A 20,523-nucleotide genomic window follows, 5' to 3' on the forward strand; every position below is an offset into this window, starting at 1 on the left:
AATATATGTATCTCTATCCCATTGGTATTGCGTTTCTCCGTGTAACTTATTTTGGCTGGTGGGGAAAGAGGAGAAAAATTATACTAGATTATTTACTATTTTTGCTTTCATTGACACTTAACTTTTGGAATGATTATCCCTGTGATTCAATGAGGCAGTTTTGCATGTTGCACCAAATCAAGAGGAAAAACAAAGAATAAATGGGATGCTGAATTCTCAGAAAGACCTATGTCTTTAAAAGAGAAAAAGAAACTACAGGAACACATCATGAATCAAATAAAATAGTTAACTTCTTAAAAATAAATGAAGTGAACTTTGGCTTGTCTTGGTCTTGCTATGGTGGAGAGATAAAGGTCATTTTACACATTCTTCTCATGCTTCATTTTAAAGTCAGAGAATATAGATGAAATCAAAAGAAAACACTAGACAGTGATATGATGAGGGAAAAGCTAGACTAAAATTATAATCCCTTCTTTCTTTCTGGGGAGAGTACATTTTAGAAGCAGAAGCAGGGCCTTGTGGCTTCTGAATTATTTGACTGGAATTCTTTTCCTAGTTGTCCTGGGATTTGGAAATTTTTGCTTCCTAGACTTCCCATATCTTCCTCGTTTAATCCCCTTTGATATGGTTTGGGGAATTATTTTTCCTTCAGTTTTTGCACACAACTCTATTATGTAGACACGATGTGCAGTGAGAAAAGGGAAAATAAATCTAATTCTCTCTTGGCAGATTTTTGATGCCTTTTAATTCTAACCTTGCTACATCTAGACGATTTATGATTTCTTAGCGCTGTCCCTGTTGGGTTGGAAAAAATATAGCTTACCTCACAAATATATTTTATTGCTGTTACCATCTTATCTATTACAAAACATCCTATCTCACATGAGCTGCTGAGTCACCTGTTCCTAACTAAGGGAAGAAAGCCATAAAATCGATTTTAAACTGCTGTGCTCGAAGAAAAAAAGAAAAACAGTCAAATGGTATAGGAGAAACCACCAGGGTGTATACAATAGATTGAGAATGTCTCTCCATACCTACTTTCCTTAAAACAAATGAAATACTATCCTTAGGATATAAAATCAACATACAAAAATCAGTTGCATTTCTATATGCTAACAATGAGCTATCAGAAAGAGAAATTAAGAAAACAATCTCATTTACAGTTGTATCAAAAAGAAAAAAAGCACTTAGGAATAAATTTAACCAAGCAGGTTACAGATCTGTACATTGAAAACTATAAGACATTGACAAAAGAAATTTCAGAAGACATAAATAAAAGGAAAGATAGTCATGGGTAGAAATGACTATGCTCATGGGTAGAAAGAACTAATATTGTTAAAAATTCCTGTACTACCCAAAGTGATCTCAGATTCAATGCAATTCTATCAAAATTCCAATGGCATTTTTCACAGAAATAGAACAAACAATCCCAAAATGTGAATGGAACTACAGAAGATCCCAAAACAATATTGTTAAAGAAGAGCAAGGTGGAGGTATCACACTTTCTGATTTCAAACTACATTACAAGGATATGATAGTCAAACAGTATGGTACAGGCATAAAAACGGGCACACAGATTAATGGAACAGAATGAAGAGCCTGGAAATAAAATCTATGCATATATGGTCAATTAATTTATGCCAAAGAGCTAAGGATATATGGTGGGGCAATAATCTTCAATAAATGGCACTGAGAAAACTGAATTGCCACATGCAAAAGAATGAAACTGGATTTCTTATGCTGTACACAAAAATGAACTCAAATGTTTTAAACACTTGACCTTAAGACCTAAGACTGTAAAATTCCTAGAAGAAAACAAAGGGCGTGAGCTCCTTGACATTGATTTTGGCAATGACTTTTTGGATTTGACACCAAAAAGCAAAGGCAACAAAAGCAAAAATAAACTGATGAGATTGCATCAAATTAAAAAGCTTCTCTACAGCAAAGAAAACTATCAACAAAAGAAAAGTCAACCTATGGGATGGGAGAAAATATTTGCAAACCACATTTCTGATAAGGGGTTAATGTCTGAAATACATAACAAATTCATGCAATACAATAGAAAAAAATTAGATTAAAATGAGCAGAAGCACTGAATACACATTTTCCCAAAGAAGACATGTGAATGGTCAACAAATATGTGAAAACACACATATATGTGTATTCACACATATGTCAAAATATGTGACCTTACTAATCATCAGGGAAATGCAAATCAAAACCACAATGAGATATCACCTCATACCTGTTACAATGGCTATTGTCAAAAAGACAAGAGATCATTGTTGGAAAGGATGTGGAGAATAGAGAACCCTTGTGCACTGTTGGTGAAAAGGTAATTGGTGCAGCTACTATGGAAAACAGTATAAAGGTTCCTAAAAAAATTAAAAATAGAACTACTATATGATCCAGCAATCTCACTTCTGGGTATATATCCAAAGGAAATGAAAACAAGATCTCAAAAAGACGTACATACTCCCATGCTCATTGTAGAATTATTCACAATAGCCAAGATATGGAAACAACCTAAGTGTCCATCAGTGGATGAATGGTTAAAGAAGATGTGGCCTATATACAATGGAATATTACTCAGCCTTGAGAAACAAGCACACTTTTTTGCAGCAATCTGGATGGACCTTGCAGGCATTATCCTAAGTGAAATAAATCAGGCACAGAAAGACAAATACTAAATGATATCACTTACATGTAGAGTCTAAAAAAGACAAACTCATAAAAAAAAGAGACTAGAATGGTGGTTACCTGGGGCTGGGGGGATAGAGAGAAAAAGAGAGATGTTGGTCAAAGAGTACAAACTTCCAGTCATAAGATGATTAAGTTCTGGGCATCTAATGTACAGCATAGTGATTATAACTAATCATACTGTATTATATACCTGAAAGCAAGAAAGTAGATTTAAAACATTCTCATTACAAAAGGGAACCATTCTTATGTGACATGAGGGGGGTATTAGCTAACTTTATGGTGGTAATCATTTTGCAATAAATGAGTATCTCAAATCAACACAATGTATTCCTTAAATTTACACAATGTTGTATGTCAACTCTATCTTATTAAAACCAGAAAAACAAACAAACAAAAACAAATGAAATACTACTCTGGAAATCTTTTTCTCCAACAATCATTACTTAAACATGAAACGCTATTGCTTAACCGATTTAACCAAAGAAAGCTAAAGCATTCATCTAAGTACTGGTTCATCAGGAATCAGTGAGACACCTTTAAATACATCCAACAGACACTTACACAAGAACATGTTGGAATATAGTCACTCGATTATTAACTTCCTAGTTGACAGCAAGTATTAATTTCAAGCACCTGGCACTTCATTGTTTTACTGAACTGGTTAACCTTTGCTTCCACACAACTTCCCATATTGTCTGCGGAGCGTACTGTGGAAAGGCTCCTAGAGAATCAGTTTAAAAGCACGTGGTAGGATCCGAAGGACTGACTGTGCTCTGATTCTGGCCCAGGGCAGAGGAAAGTCAATTTTTCCAAGGGATGCTAATGTCAGAATGCTATACATTTAACAAGACATCCTTGGTTATTATTCATTCGTTCTTCATAAAAAGAAAGGAAAATGCATCGCACTGACTTTTTCCTGCTCCAAAACCTCGGTCCACAGACAATGTTGGGAATGGCACAGGCCGGAGGGTGAACTGTGGGTGGGGGTATCCACACGTGGGAGATGGAAGGATTCCTGGGTACTGGGCGCTTTCCAGGGTTGGCACAGGGATGGCACTCACGACAGCTGCAAAAACAAAGATGTTGTTTTTATTATTATTTATCTTATGTTGTCACCTACAAAGCAGAAAGGAAATGGCTAAACTTTCCCATCTTCAAATCCATGCATGCTCTTCATAGTATCTTATAGGTTCCTTTACTTACCTCTCTTTCCACAAAGTCTCTCTTTTAAAAAGCTCATGCCTCCAGCACCTTACTATAGAACATTACTCTGAGATGTCAAACTTCCCACGGTATCAGTTAATTTTTTTTTTTTTTTTCAGAGAGTGAGGGAACAGGGGAGCGGCAGAGGTAGAGGGAGAAAGAATCTCAAGCAGGCTCCGCACTTAGCATAGAGCCTGACTCGGGGCAAGATCTCACGACTACGAGATCATAACCTGAGCTGAAATCAGTAATCAGATGCTCAACTGACTGAGCCACCCAGGCGCCCCCAAAATTTCCTATGGTTTCAAAGAAAGAAACAATGAATCAAGTTACTATAAAAGCACATTAAGGCTTCCTGGTGGTTGTTTTTTTTTTTTTGTTTGTTTGTTTGTTTTGCGTTTTATTTTCTCCTAAGCAAGAACCCAAGAAATGTTCGGTTGTTCAGAAACTGAATATATTGGGTAAAGTGGGCTAAGGAAATGGGAATTTTATGTTAATTCTGTGAAAGACGTAATGCTCTTGAGAGATGATCAGGTATTGATAGGTATAATCTCATAATCATACTTAGGATTTTTATTTAAATAGAAAATGTCTTCAAATAGCAAAACGGTACAGCTTAATGACACATTAATTTAAATATAACTAAATGTTGTCTGGGAACACCAAACATTTTTTTACTTATACTGGCTTAAACCCACAGATCAATATCTTACACAATATTTCCTAGGTGTATTAAGCATTATTCAATTCCATTATTCAATACCTATTAAATTATATCACATTATAAAATATTTATTCTAATTGTAGTCAATCTTCATCTTACATTATCTTAGAAAACGTTTAGTATTTCCTACCTCTTTTTAATAAAAAATAAAATTTTAAGCTAGCTCCTGGAATGATCTTCAGCAGTATATTTTTGTCCATTACATTACTCAAGTTGTTTCTATTATATGCATTAGTTTTATTTAATTACACCCTAATGCCAATCCTGGAGTTCAACATGCATGTGCATACATATTTACCAAAGAAAAAGCTTTCTCTTTATCATATTCCTCTTACATAAGTAACTTCATAATCATTGATACAGATTACTTTGTATTATTTTAAGTTAGTTACAAACAACATGTAGATTTAAAGCATATTTTTTAACCTAAAATTCAGATTAATTATATTAAACATACAGAATTTTAAATCAAAAGGGCTGCTTCTAGTAAAATAGCTTTTAAAATTACATTCTGGAATTTATTTCTCAGTGTATTTATAATGCTCCTTGAAATGCATATTAACAGGCTTATTTGAATTGAAAAATAAAAAAAATTGGTTTCACAATAAGACTAATTCTTTTAAGTAGGTGAAGTGATGGGTGTTTTCCACAAATTGAATTAAAAACTGTATAGATTTAAATAAAAACATTTTTCAAAGAATTATATTGTAATGGTATAAGTGATATTTCGATGCTTCAAATCCTGTCTTAATATATTGTATTATGCAAAGTACCTCCTAGAGAAAAAAGTTTGCAGATGTATTTTATAATTACTCTGTAAGACTTGGTAAAGCTTTTTATAGGTGCATCTCTTAAAAATGATGAAGTAAGTAACTTGAATGAGTAACAAATACTTTTGAAAGTCAGGCAGTTTCTAAAATTTATACTTGCTGTATAAGTGGAGGACAATATCTAGTTGTTACTTGAAACATTACAAAAAATAACTTCAGGTGAGAATTAAAAGTATGGGATTCTGACATATAATTTGCAAGTTCAAATCATTGAGTGACTGCTATAAAAATCTCATTGTAACAGTCACCCACACATAAATGCAAACAAAGTTTTGTAGTGTTTAGATAAATTAAAAAAATATTGGAATAGAGTTTATGCAAAAAGTAACATTAATCCACAGATGTATGCAGTAAGTGTATGGAAAAAGCCTCATTCATGTCATTAAGCGATAGAATTCTAATAAAATCTTTCTTTACACACAATTGTACAGAAATACTAATTGTAGTGTTAACTCAATCCAGAAGAAAAAAACCCAGCAGTTGAAAACTTATGCTCACATAAGTCTATAAAATAACATATAATTTCAGTTTATAGAAATATTATGTTGCAAAGAAATAAGATAGATGATCAATAAAAGACATAAAGATACATGGCATTTGTATATTATTCTGTAGGGAAATTAAATCGCAGGTACTAGTTCAAGGGGAAACAAGTGTAAATTTTTGTCAGTGAAAGAGAAGCTTCCTCACATATTTTGTAAATGGATGGTGGTGGATATCAAACTGATATAATTTTTATACATTTGAATTTATTTAAGACAGTGGTATATGAAAAAAGTACATTTTTCACAGGTATTTATAACAAACTCTTTTATTTTATTTTTTTTTTTAATTTTTTTTTTCCAACGTTTATTTATTTTTGGGACAGAGAGAGACAGAGCATGAACGGGCAAGGGGCAGAGAGAGAGGGAGACACAGAATCGGAAACAGGCTCCAGGCTCTGAGCCATCAGCCCAGAGCCCGACGCGGGGCTCGAACTCACGGACCGCGAGATCGTGACCTGGCTGAAGTCGGACGCTTAACCGACTGCGCCACCCAGGCGCCCCTATAACAAACTCTTTTAAACGTTAAATTCAGAATGTTTCAGGTGATACAAAGTGTTCAAATTAGTTTTGGGACGAACTGAATGAAAATTTGAGAATAAGTGGTTTACAGCGCAATGTCTTATAAAGATACTTTAGAAAGAGTAAATTGGGATATACAAACACATGAACAGACTCGAAAAGAAGAAAAAGAAAAAAAAATGACAGAGAAAATGGTAAAAAGAACCAGAGATTCAAGCCAGATATCAGCTAAAATGACTCTAAATTCCTTAAAGAAAAGAGGTTATAATTTTGTAATCTTTGTGTCTCTCACACTATACTGATAGAGATACTTCTTACTTTTCAAGTGAGTTAATAAGAAGGATTTTCTAGAAGTAATATTTAAAAATCTGTCGTTTCAACCCACTGGAGACTTTTTAAGTGGTTTGATGTATTATTTAGTTTCTTATGGTTTATAGTTACTATAGTAATAATGGTAGTGATAATAGACTTGAATACATTTGTAAATAAGAACCATACAATAATATAATGTCTATTTTCAGAAAACTTAAACTTTTAGTCTCCCAGGTAGTCTATTTAATGATATCATCTATCTTACTGATCAAATGGGATCACTGCATAGTCATTAATATAGATTGCCAGGTTGTAAAGCTATCCCTGTGTTGACAATTTTTACCCATAAATAAGTGTGACAATGATAGTTTCGCTTAGATACATAGAAGGTACCCACTCCACAAATTGTGCACATTTCCTTATCAATATTATTATTTGAACTTAACCAATATCTTATAATACACTTAGAAAAAGAATTTCATACATGTCTCTTGGTTGGAGCTGAATAAATTTGAATGGAGAAACAAAAAATAATTTGGCAAGCCACAGAATATAAAATCAGAGAGCTGAGAGAACCCAAGAGATTAAATTTATATTGCAGTTCCAAGTCTTTCATTATTGAAGAAAGAAATTTTCCTTTCTAAGAGTTTTGCATTTTCACTACTGACCTGGGTACAAATGGCTTGCAAATAATAATTCTTTAAAAAATAATAAACCTATTGTATGTTTCTGCATTTCAGCAATTCCCATAGTTCTATTCCCTGACATAGAATAGTCTGTATTCCAAAGCTTTGGTTCTGAAGTATTTTGATTCATGATTCATTTCTAAAAGGGCACAGAAGTCTACACCTACTTATAACACAGTTGTTGCAGAAATGATCATTCTAAAGTAAGTTGGATACAACACAATGTATTGAAATGCTTTTTAGTATTTTTCTGCTACGTGTCAGTTTTAAAAGCCAGAAACACACATCCACATCCACACACACATTCTCTGTCTCTGCTTCTGTCTCTCTCTCTCTCTCTTATTCACACTATAGTTCAAAGCATTCGCTGCACTATGTTTATGTAAAACAACTCGGAGAGCGATATCATCAAGAATTTTCAATAAATCTCTGCTCTGTGGCCAAAGATGACAAGAAATCTGCTCTGACACAGCTTGCTGACAAGTGAATTTATATCTCACACTGATGCACAAAGATTTTTCAAGTTGAAATTTCCTCACCAAATTACTTAGCTCTCTGAACAGGGCACACTCATATCTGAAAGCTTTTACAACATTCTTAAAAATGTTAGCAATAAACACAACCTATAGGAAATCTAAAGTAGAGATTTTTTTAAGCTACAATTTTAATAAATAAAGCCCTGTGTAGGTATTTTTCAACATGGTACTTGACATAGTTGAGAGAGGTGTTGAAGCAGAGAGGCAGAAAAATAAGAGTAAAGATAATATTCCGAATTGAAAAGAATTTATGTGAAATGATTTCTCATTCTGCCTCTCCTTACCACGTCTTTTCTGCAATGACCGATATATCAGCTGGACTATTTGGAAATTTAGTGCCTACGGCCCTTGATAAATATTTTTTTCATCTCCTTCACATTTTCAGGCGTCCATTGGCAAACACTTTTCATGGAATATACACGAAAAAGTCCACCAAAAGTCCACCAAAGTCCTCTTTAGGAAAAGTGTGAACATTCACAAATATGTGTTCTGTAGTTATTCTCCACATCATGCTAAAGAGCCCAAGCACTGAGGTCAAACTGCCTGGGTTCATTATCTAGTTCTGCCACTTTAGCACTGAGTAGGTTTCACAGCCCGTATCTAAGATGCCTCCCATTGAGTATCACTGTGATATTCACATCTTTGGGGAGTTCTCTGCCACATTTCACCAGGGTTGGTCTGGTGACCAATGGAATGTTATAGAAATGCAGAAGAAATTCCACTTCCCAAATCAAGTTTAAAAAGATTGTCCTCCAGGGCGCCTGGGTGGCTCAGGTGGTTAAGCATCCAACTCTTGATCTCGGCTCAGGCCGTGATCTCATGGTTTATGAGATCGAGCCCCGTGTCAGGCTCTGTGCTGACAGTGTGGAGCCTGCTTGGGATTTTCTCTCCCTCTCTCTCTGTCCCCCTGGTTGCTCTCTCTCTCTCTGTCTCAATAAATATATAAACTAAAAAAAAAAAAAAAAAAAAAAAAAGATTATTTTCTCTCTCTCTCTTTTAGATCACTCCCTCTGGGGGAAGCCAGGAGTCATGTCTTGAGGACATGCTGGAAAACCTGTGGACATGATAGAAGCTATTGAGAAAATGAGTGCTTGTTTTATGTTGTTGCTTCATTTTGGAGGTAATGGATAATTGCTCATTAGCTTGGCAAGTGATTTAAGGTCACTATTTCTTAGTTTTCTCTTTGTAAAGTGGAGATGATAATAGTACCAACTTTGTGGAGTGGCTATGAGGATTTGAGAGATCTTCCTTAGTACAGAAGAGAGGAACATCAGGGGTCAGCCTTTTGAAAAAGCTGGTTATTGTTATCAATCTCCAGGGATCCAACAGATCTTAAGATTGTTTGTTTGTTTGCACTCAGTAATCCTAGGAAAGCATTCTTGGTCGGATGTAGGCATTCACAGGGGCTGCAGGGTGATAGAATGAATGTCCCGTTCTAGAACCTGTTAAGTTGGGATCAGTCTTAGGATACTGGCTTCTTACACCATGAATGCAAGGTTCAGGCAAGGATTCTGAGTTGGAATCAAATGTTTTAGGGGTTGGAATGATCTTCATATCAGTAAAAGATGGACTTCTGGTAGTACAGCACCTCAAGCCAACAGAATTCTAGTTTTTAAAATCTGCTTCTTCTCAATAGCTTCTCCAACCCATTGTTTGAGTTCTGCAGTAAAGTTACTAAAGTAGATGGTGGGAGTGGGGAAAAAAAGAGTTGGCTTTCACAGTGAATGTTCTAGAAAGCCCCAAACCAGTGGTCATAAGCAGCTTCTAAGCTATCACAAAAGCAAAACTGTATGCCTTCCTTTGCCTTAGTCTTTTTACTAGATAGTTTCAGGCCACTTTTTCAGACTTTTTTTCCCTTAAAAAAGCTGGGATTGCATTTTTTTCCCCTTAAAGATGTACAGGGAAACAGAAAAAAATGAAATTCAGGAGGCTCCTTCCCAATAAACTCTCATACATTTAATTATCAGAATTTTATAACTAATGTAATCTTAGAGGTCACCTGCTTCGATCTATATCCCTCCCATTTCTGCTTCCTTGCCTTTCCTCTAGCATTTTACAGAAGAAAACACAGGTTGAAAATGGAAAGGGGAACCAAGGTCAAACAAATACTTATGTTCCATCAGGTAATAAAATACTAGAAACGTAAGTAAATCTTTATCCTTCCAGGAATTGCTCTCAGCCAAAGAAGTTGCTTGCCCAAGATTACACCCCACTTTGCAGGGGCAGCCTGCATCATACTTGAGACAAAGTCCAGAAACCCACCTCCCTTGCCTCCTTTGGGAAAACGCTAAGGGCAAGCCCAGCACCAGAGCAACCCCTAGGGTCAGCTGCAGCTCCCATTAAACTAAGTCACCAGTTCAATTTCTCCCTCCTTCCAGTCCTGCATCCCTTACCCTCACAAATGTTATTCCAGAAAGCACTTGTTAATAAATTGCCTGTATTCTAAATTCTGTCTCAGAGTCTGATTCCTGAAAACCCAGCATATGACCCTTAAATACCCTTTAAAAATTCAGGAAAGTTATACTTGATGCTTCTGATTTCTTTTTTTTTTTTTTAAGTGTATTTATTTTGAGAGAGAGAGAGAGAAAAAAAACATAGTGGGGGAGGAGCAGAAAGAGAGACAGAGAGAATCCAAAGCAGACTCTACACCATCAGCACAGAGCCCAACTGGGGCTCCATCTCATGAACTGAAAGATTATGACCTGAGCTGAAACCAAGAGTCAGATGCTTAACTGACTTAGCCACCCAGGTGCCCTGTTGCTTCTGATTTTTCATAAATAATTTCATTTATAATAAGAAAAAACATTTAAAATAATTCTTTGGTCATTGTAAAAATAGTCAGCCTTTGCTACCATTTTAAAACAAAGTGCTCGGGATTGGAAAATCAAAATACGTGGGTATTTTTGCCTGTGCTTTCAGCTAGTGTGTTTCTCATGAGCATTAGTTTACTTTGCTGTGAAATGTGTTCAGGGATAGGAGCAACAGAGGCCACATAATGTTTTCAACCAATAAGTTGACAAACCTTACACAAATAAACAGATGTTGCACTCCAATGAAATTAAATATATTTCCCCATGGATTTTAAGAACAAAAAGCCACTTCAGATAGTCTATATTTGATCTGCTAATTTACATTTTATAAAGCATGCTGAGAAATGTCAAGGAAAAGGGGAAAAGACGGTCTTACAAAAAATAGCGATTCTTAAGTGGAACAGCAAACATCTTCATCCATGTGACTAGAAATCAGCACGATGCTACGATGTAGTTTATACAAGACTCAGTAGATGAAAGACTTGATAAATCTAAATAATACTGCAAGTGGGGCCATCAGAAAATGTATCTACTCTTCTGAATGAAATCATAGCTCTGCCAAGATACAGATTTACAATTTGTTCAGCAGAGTTGTCTAAGACCTATCAATCATGTCAATTGCAAAGAGTTTATTTTATTTATCAGAAAGCTTAAGAATTTATTTTAAAATCAACCTTGATTATATGTTGAAGTCATTTCCTTTCGTTAGATAGAGTTTTACCAACACAGAGCTTGGAGGTAACAAAGAATATGATATGACAAAGTTACTTCAAAGATATATTTTCTATTGAGTCTTCATTTCTCATAGAAATTTTATTTAGGCATAAGATATATCTTGAAAATTGGAATATCCAAAGTAGTGCTCAGTGATTTTCCAAAGTGAAATGCCTTGCAACTATCATTGAGGGCATGAAATAGAACATTATCAGAAGTTGCCCTATGGTCTCTTCTGGTCACTGATCATCTCCCATCAAGAGTAACTGCTCTTCAGAATTCTGACCCAATAGATTATTTTGCCTGTTTTTAATTTTACATAAATTGAGGGGCACCTGGGTAGATCAGTTGGTTAAGCATCTGACTCTTGATTTCAGCTCAGGTCATGATCTCAGTCTCCTGAGTTCGAGCCCTGCGTTGGGTTAGGTGCTCACAGCACAGAGCCTGCTTGGAATTCTCCATCTCTCTGCCCCTCTCCCACTCACACTCTGTCTCTCCTAAATAAATGTTAGAAACTTAAAATAATAATAAAATTTACATAAGTTGAATCTCATAAATGTGTTAGGTTTCTGTCTTACAACATTTTATCTGTGAGATTCTCCCTATTGTTTATGGCATTTAAGTTTGTTCAATTTCATTGCTGCATTATATTCCACTGAATATAATGAATATGTTACGGTGTAATAAAGATATGATATGGGGAACAGTACTGCCACACATATTCTTGTTTGCGTCTTTTGGCGAATACATTATGTATCTCTGCTGGGTAATTTTACCCAAGGTTAAAACTGGTATAAGATTGGGATTGCTGGGTCAGAATATTCTTATACATTTTATAAAACTATTTAACTATTTAAAATAATGTACCTGCATTATATGATAATTTTTAAGATAGCAACAAAATTAGTTGCTGGTCATTTTACAGCCCCCATTCATGTAGAGTAGGACACCAGGAATAAGGAAAGGTTTGCTGTTGTAGGCAAAGAGCAAGTTGGAGCTCCAGGTGACAACTTGAGGCGGCACAATGTAGTGGACGGATCTAGCACAGGTTTTGGGTTCCTACTCTCACATTCCTAGTTTCCATAATTGTAAATTGGATGGGCTACTGTCAAAAATCTTTTTAAAAAGTATATAAATGATATAAGGCATGCAAATCATCTTAGTCCTTGGAGAAGCAGAATACCAGAGGTTCAGAGGTTGTCCAGGTGTGTCCTGAGGTAAGTCAGTAAGCTGTCTGAGTCTCTTATCTTATCTGAGTCTCGCTATCTGTAAAATCAGGATAATCTCACCACATGATAATATTATGAGGATTCACTGAAATAGTAATTAGCAAGGTATTTAGCAAGTGAATAATATTCAGAAATTCTCAGTATTTGTTAGGTTTCATTTCATTTTTCATTCTTTCTAAGCTCATTATTTCCTTTCCTGTTTAGTAAAAACAACTTTAACTGCCCTTAATACATCATAAAATCTTATTAGAAGATATTCTAACTATAACTGATTTTAAGAAAGGTCCTTAAACACTGGTGTGTTACAAACACAAGGCAGTCTTATAATGCATTTACTTATTCATTCATTCATATGACAGACGTTTAGCAAGCACCAGTTTTGTGCTAGTATTGAGCTATACAATGTGTGAATGCAAAGATGAATTAGATGCATTCCCTCCCTATCATGAAGTAATTCACAACCTGTTAGAAAAGGACAGATTTGGACTGGAATACCTAAACATATGAGGCAGTACATAATTAATGCCACGAATATAGTAGAATGAAATGCTATTCAAACATGAGAAAGGAAGCCATCATTTTCTGGATGCAACATTCAGAAAAGAAAGAATTTATGAGAGCATCACTATCTGCTCTGGTCTGTGAAAAATGCATACAACTTTGTTAGGTAGAGATAGCCACTGAGTCATTCCAAAAAGAAAGAAATGTTCAGAGGGAAAAAACAAAGAAAAGACCATGTATATTTATGGACAGGCAATTTAGTCTAGCCTTGCAGGAATCTAGGATATATCTCTATCTCTCTATCTCTATATCTATCTACCTACCTACGTAACTACCTAACTACCTACTATATCTATCTAGGCATAGGAACAGGACACTAGAAATGTAGACTTAAATGTGAGATGCTCAGCGGTTTGTAGGTGTTTTTTTCTTGGCAGGCAATGGGGAGCTTTTGGAGAAATTTATAGAATGGAATGCCATATTTAAGTTGTTTTAGGAACACACCTGTCAGGCAGGATACATATGAATCTGGAAGATGCTAGAAGGGGGGACTCCTTATGAAGCTGTTTCGACAGTTCAGGTGTGAGGTCATAAAGAAGAGAATTAACATATGACTCCAGGGAATGGGAAGGTAGCCAGGGATTCAAAAGATATTGTGGAAGGAAAATCAACAATTTATGAGAACTTATTGCATAAGAAGGTTGTACATGGAACAGAAGGGTCCACAAAGGATTTTTTTTTGAGTATAGTTGACACAGAAGAAACTACAAAAGACTGGCAGCACTAGAACTTTGTTACAAGAGGAAAGTAGCCGGAGGGGAAAAGTGAAACAGCTCAGCGTAAATGTCTCTGTATGTAATGAAAGAAATGAAAGAAGGACAATGGCTTCACAGGGCACCTCTGTAGGGAGCTTAGTGATTAGGAGCTCAGAACTCTGAAGCCAGACCTTGTGAGTCCAAATTCTGGGTCTGCCACTTAGATGCTGTGTGACTAAAAGCTAGGTACTTAAACTCTCCAAGACTCAGTTCCCTCATTAGAGAAAGAGGCATAATAATTATATCTATCCCATGAGTTGAAGAGCTAGAATTCATTATAAATTCCATAAAAGTTTTTGTACTTATTAGAGTAACACTGAAAGCTGCAATGGAGCATGGAGGAAACATGACATACAGTAGAGTAGAGAGAAGCAACTGTTAATTCATTCACCTAAATTATCTTGATTGAAGCCTCCCAGGCTCTGTTCTGAGTATTAAGGATATGAACTGATCACAGAGACAAAATCTCTACCCTCATAGAAATTACATTAAAATACAGGAAACAAACAAACAAATACAAAAATGTGAACAGGATGGTCAGACACATTAATAAAGAAAAACAAAGCAGAATATATAGAGCAGAGAGTGACCACAGATGCTATGTGTGACATTTGTCAGGGAAGACCTATAGTGGGAGCTGTTGAACACAGAATTGAATGAAATTAAGGAAAAGGCATGTAAATATCTATGAAAAGAGATTCCAGGGAAAGAGAAGAGCAAGTGAAAAGTCCTTGCATTTGAACGTATGTTATTATCCAAAGAACAGAGGGGAAGGCTATGAGGCTGAAAAGGATTAGAGTGGTAGCAGGAGATGAAATGAGAAATGAGTCCAGAGGTTTTATCACATGGGGACTTGTAGGACATGGTAAAATCATGGATTTCACTCTATATGTTACGGGAAGTTAAGAGGAATAACATCATCTAATTCATACAATTGAATGGCTGCTCTATAGACAACTCGCTACAGGGGCAAGAGCTAAAGAAAAGAGACTAGTTACAGGTTTAGAACTGTGGTCAAGAATCTGTAACAGATGGTGGTGGCATGTGTTAGGACAGAGCAGTTGAGATGGGAAGGAGTGGTCAGATTTGAGACCAAATCAGGTATTGTAAGCAAGAACTGTAGTACTGATGAAAGACTGAATTTGGGGTGTGATGAAATTTGGATTAAAGAGTATGAAACTAGAGTTTTCAACAAGAGTAAATGGATGAACTGTGGTAACATTTATTGAAATAGGGAAAGAAGTAGGAGGATCAAGTTTGGAGGTGGGAAAGGCAATTATGAAAAGTAGGATCTCCATAGCTGAATTGCCTATTAGACAGCCATATGGAAGTATTGAGTCATTGGTTGATATGAAAGTTGATATGGGTTATGATAAGAGATTAACTTAGAGATAAAACTTGGAATTTATTAAGATTTAGATGGCGTTAAGGCTCTCAGAACAAAATGACATCATAGAAAGATCTAGGTAGGTAGAAGAGAAAAGGCTGAAGACTGAGCTGTGGGGCATTCTCTGACTTTACCATAAGGCAAGTGAAGATAGTGTTTCAGTCAAAAAAAAAGTGAGAAGCTATGTCAAATTTTGCTGAGCATCTGAGACTTGACCATTTATTTTGACAATGTGGAGATTATTGATAACCTTGAAACTCCAGTTTCAGTGGACAGAAACTGTCTCATTAAAACTAATAAGGAAGATTACAAAGAGGGAAAAGCCAGTATAGACAACTTTTAAAGGAGTTTTTCGGGAAGGGAGAGGAATAGGCTGTAGTTGGAGGGGAAAGTAGTACCCAAAGATGGTATTTTAAAACAGCAGTGTGACAGAATGTTTGTATGCCAGTTGGAATTATCTATGAAGAGAGAAAATGGATGATACCAGAAATGGAAGGGATACTTACAAGATTCCCCAAGTAAGTGAGAAGGGATGGCAACAGGGGAAAGACCTGGCTTGAGACAGGAGCACAAACACATTAACTAGATTTGATGGAAGGACAAGGATACCAATTCTCAATGCTTCTCTCTTCTTGGTAATGTAAGAAGCCAAATTATTGGCTGAGCATGGGGAAAGAAGAGAGATTTGGGGAGTCTGAGAAGAATAGATATAAGACATTCATTTTATAACCGGAAATAATCCGAAATAATGAATGAATGGAGAAATGAGTGGCATTACCAAATACATGACTGCTAATACCTGGCAAGGAAGTCATGTGTTTTCTCCAGATAAATCAGCCGTTAGTAGAGTGGAGCTAATTAAATAGGGTTGAGTTTTTTTCTGGTGAATATGATGGGGAAGGAGGATCAACAGAGATGAGGGTGTTTGCAAGGGACTGAGGATTATAAATGACTATGACTTCTCAGTTGAGTTTGGAGGGAAATCAGGACAGGAAGCAGATGAGGGACAGTGGGAAGGTGTCAGAGTTAATGCAATGGAGGTCTTAGTGGGATTGAAGACTTGTTGGCAAGGGGGGAATAAAATAAGTGAGCAGGAAAGTAACAAATAGAAAAAAGGGATGATAGAAACTGAAGATTATAAGGGTTACAATGATTGGTTTAGTGCATGACACGGACTTGATGAATTGAGGTGGGAAGGAGCCAGTATAATTGTAGGCACCATAAAGGGACCAACAGTCTACTGTCATTGGATGAATTACCTACATGGAAATTATAATTACCAAGATTAATCACAGAGGTAACTAGAAGGGCGGCAATCCCCAGGTGTGCTAATATCTTCAGTAAATGTGGGAATATGACAGAAAACTTCAAAAATAAGAGGGTAGCAACTGGATATCTGTTAACACTTGCTTCAAGGGTGCTAGATTATTTAAAACTGGAAATGGGACCCATTAAAAAAGTAAAAAAAGAACAAACCCAACTATGAATGTGATCATTAGAACAAGATCAATAATAGTGACAGAAATTTCCATTCTTTTTATATGATTTTTTTTTTTACAATTCCTTAACACTGTAGCCATCTGTTTTGCAATTGGATTATATACAAGAGAAACCACAATAGCAGTGTATGTTTGACTTCAAATTATAAATTAGGGCTTTAGTCATTCTTCATTTTGTCCAGATGCCCAGAAAATTCAGGGGAAACTCTAAATATTTTTGATAATTTGATATAGAAAAGATGAAAACAGAAAACCCTTCATTTCTTCATTGTGGTTCCAATCTTTACCCACCAGGATTGTTGGACTGAGCATCCATAGGAATCATAAGCTTGGCCCGAGGGGCTCGGCGGGCAGCCAGTGACCTTTCCAGAGTAGACATGGAACTCCCTGCTTCTTCAGTGTCTTGACCTACAAGAAAAACAATACTGAGAGATACACCTTTTTCAATGATGCAACACCTTACATAATTTCCAGCCAGGCATGCCAATGCCTTTTTTATTTTATTGATATTTAAATAATAATACCTACTTTTTTGTTACCCAATCAATATACTCCCATTGCACAAACATTAATAAAATGTATCATAACCTCATTACTCAGAAAGAACCATTGTTTATATTTTGTTCCTTATCAGGTTTGCTTACGTGTTTATATGTGAAAGTGAGAAGGTATATATTAATATATATATATTTTTTACTAAAGTTGCATTATACCATATATATCATTTTGTAAACTTCTCAATAATATGAATGTCGTTCTCTGTCAAGTCAGTGTTATTTATTTATGTATTTAAAAATGCTCATGTTTCTAAGTTCATGAGCACCATCTATTTTATTTTATTTTATTTTATTTTATTTTATTTTATTAAGTACACTGTATGCCCAATGTGGGACTTGAATTCCTGACCCTGAGATCAAGAGTCACATGCTCTACTGACTGAGACAATCAGGTGCCCCAGTTTTATCATTCTTTAACAGTTCCATTAACATCCCATTGTATGAATTTACCACAATTTTTTTTTTAATTTTTTTTCAACGTTTATTTATTTTTGGGACAGAGAGAGACAGAGCATGAACGGGGGAGGGGCAGAGAGAGAGGGAGACACAGAATCGGAAACAGGCTCCAGGCTCTGAGCCATCAGCCCAGAGCCTGACGCGGGGCTCGAACTCACGGACCGCGAGATTGTGACCTGGCTGAAGTCGGACGCTTAACCGACTGCGCCACCCAGGCGCCCCAAATTTACCACAATTTATGCAACTAGTACTTAGGACCCAAAGACATTACATCTTATAAAAACTCAGAAAATAAACTACATTTTTTAAAAGTAAGTCTAGGCATAGTTATATACATTTATTATAATGCCACAAAATGTCATTCTAAAGAGTCATTAAAAGTGGCAAGAATGGTTTGTGTAGATTTAAAATGTATATAAAAAATACATGTTGAAAGGCACCTGGGTGCCTCGGTTGTGTCCAACTTCGGCTCAGGTCATGATCTCACAGTTCATGGGTTCTAGCCCCATGTGGGCTCTGAGCTGTCAGCCCAGAGCCTGAAGCCTGCTTCGGATTCTTTGTCTCCTCTCTCTCTGCCCCTCCCCTGCTTGCTCTCTGTCTCTGTCTCTGTCTCTCTCCAAAACAAATAAACATTTAAAAAAAATACATGTTGAGAACAATAAAACTGAAGTTTTGAATACTATGTGTATCATTTGTGTAATATACATATGAAAGCATATTATATATACATACACATTTGTATGTGTATAAATATATAAATGTAAATATATCTGTATATTATATATTATATATGTCGTGTGTGTGTGTGTGTATATATACATATATATTTGTATACAAAGGTTACACACAAAATTCTTAACATTGCCTTCCTTTCATGAAAGGGATAAGGAATTTGGGGATGGGGAAAGGCACTTATACTTTTTACTTCCTTTGGATATTATTTTCACAACTTTTTGTACTATTTTTTTTCTTTTAAAATTACATGCACATATTCTTTTTTTAAATTAAAATAGTAGTTAATAAAATTCAAAATTTAAAATACTGATGGGGGAAATTTCTATGCAGCCCAGATAATGGCAGCTGCCTAGATTTGTATCTGTCCACACATCCTCCAAAAATCTATACAGAACTATACAAGACAATAAAGCCACGCAAGATGTACCCTTTTGAAACGACTAAAGGAGAAAGAACAAACAAACTCTGGATTTCCTACAGGCACAAAAATAAATAATACTTTCCAGCAAAGCTATGACTCAAAGTTGAATATTTGAAAAAACTACACAAAAGACAGAAGAGGGGAATAAGACTCCTAAGACTGACCTAAAATCATTCAGAAAAGTCTACCCTACGGAAGAATGTTTTAAAAGTTTCCTAGTAGACCAGAGCACTTAAAAGTATACTATTTATTGACATGGAGTTTTGTTCTTTTAACCAGGAGAGTACAGAGAATGCTTACTATAATGGAAAATATAACCGGCAGGATTTTGAGTGCTACTTTCCTTTTATTATAGAGTTGGCAAGTAGGTCCTCAAATTAAAAACAAATAGGCACAAGAACCCTGTCATTCTAAAAAAAAAAAAAAAGAAAAAAAAAAGAAAAAAACCAAAAGAAAAAAACCAAAAAAACAAAACAGCAATCACTTGAAGTTAAGCTTCTTCCAGGACTTATTAAATGATCAAAAGTAGTCTGGCTGTCCCCACTCCAAATGCCATTTTAGTATATAAATGATACAGGGAAATATAAAGAAGGAGGAGTCCTAGAAATAATTGGCAAAATCTTCTGCGGGCTGAGAAGCAATTCTGTCCCCTCCAGTGGGAGGCAGAGGTATGCTCTCCTCCTGATGCCCCACTAGGAACCCAAGCTGCCAGAATAAACACCTGTAAAATGTGGAAGTTCCTGCAAAAGAGATCTACCTTTCATTCACTCTCCAGATAGTAGTCTCTTCAGGCAGCTGGCTTGCTGGTCTACCCTGTGTATATTTAATCAGAAGAGGTTATTGAAGAGAGCAAGACTGAAAGAGTGACAGCAGTGGAGTATAAGCTCTCTCATCATTTGGCCTGGAAAAGAAGTAGGAGCTTCTTCTGGGTCAAGTGTGCACTTGAAAAGTTGCTCAAGCTTGAGTCTTCTTGCTGGAATTCACCCAAGTGCACCTGACCCACCTAAAACAGTGAGGGTAAAAGAGCTGTTCTTGGTAGGAGTGGGGTAAGCCTTGACTTGATATCTCACATGGTGTAATGAGCCAGGGGAAGAATCCCACAGGATCTCATAAATAATTCATACTTGTGTTTCACAAGAGACCCAGAATTTGGATGTTGCGTGAGGACAGTCCATGTGCTCACAAAGCAGCACAGCCCTTCAAACTGTCCTTTCTGCCCTCTCTCCTTGCCTCTCTTCTCATCTCCCTTCCCCATCCTCCTACAAAGCCAGGAAGAACAAATAAGTAGGAGGAATAAGTAAAGGTGTTTCTGAAACAGACTGTGCCCCCTCCTTCTGTCCC

The 20,523-nt window shown here is 36.0% G+C and overlaps 1 protein-coding gene across 4 annotated transcripts in view; it reads right to left on the reverse strand.

The window, feature by feature from the left end:
• The window catches only part of DCC (DCC netrin 1 receptor), a 1,147,297-nt gene that overhangs the window by 36,260 nt on the left and 1,090,514 nt on the right, over positions 1–20,523 (reverse strand). For all 4 annotated transcript variants that reach the window (XM_040478797.1, XM_040478799.1, XM_040478798.1 and 1 more), the window contains 2 exons: positions 17,305–17,421; positions 3,614–3,769 (listed from right to left, as the gene is read on the reverse strand). In XM_040478797.1, the coding sequence (XP_040334731.1) occupies positions 3,614–3,769; positions 17,305–17,421 (273 nt within the window). The remainder of the gene's footprint in view (positions 1–3,613; positions 3,770–17,304; positions 17,422–20,523) is intronic.

The sequence above is a fragment of the Herpailurus yagouaroundi genome, unplaced genomic scaffold (genome assembly GCF_014898765.1).
Source record: "Herpailurus yagouaroundi ecotype Mexico unplaced genomic scaffold, PumYag 142, whole genome shotgun sequence".
In the NCBI taxonomy this organism is placed as follows: Eukaryota; Metazoa; Chordata; class Mammalia; order Carnivora; family Felidae; genus Herpailurus; species Herpailurus yagouaroundi.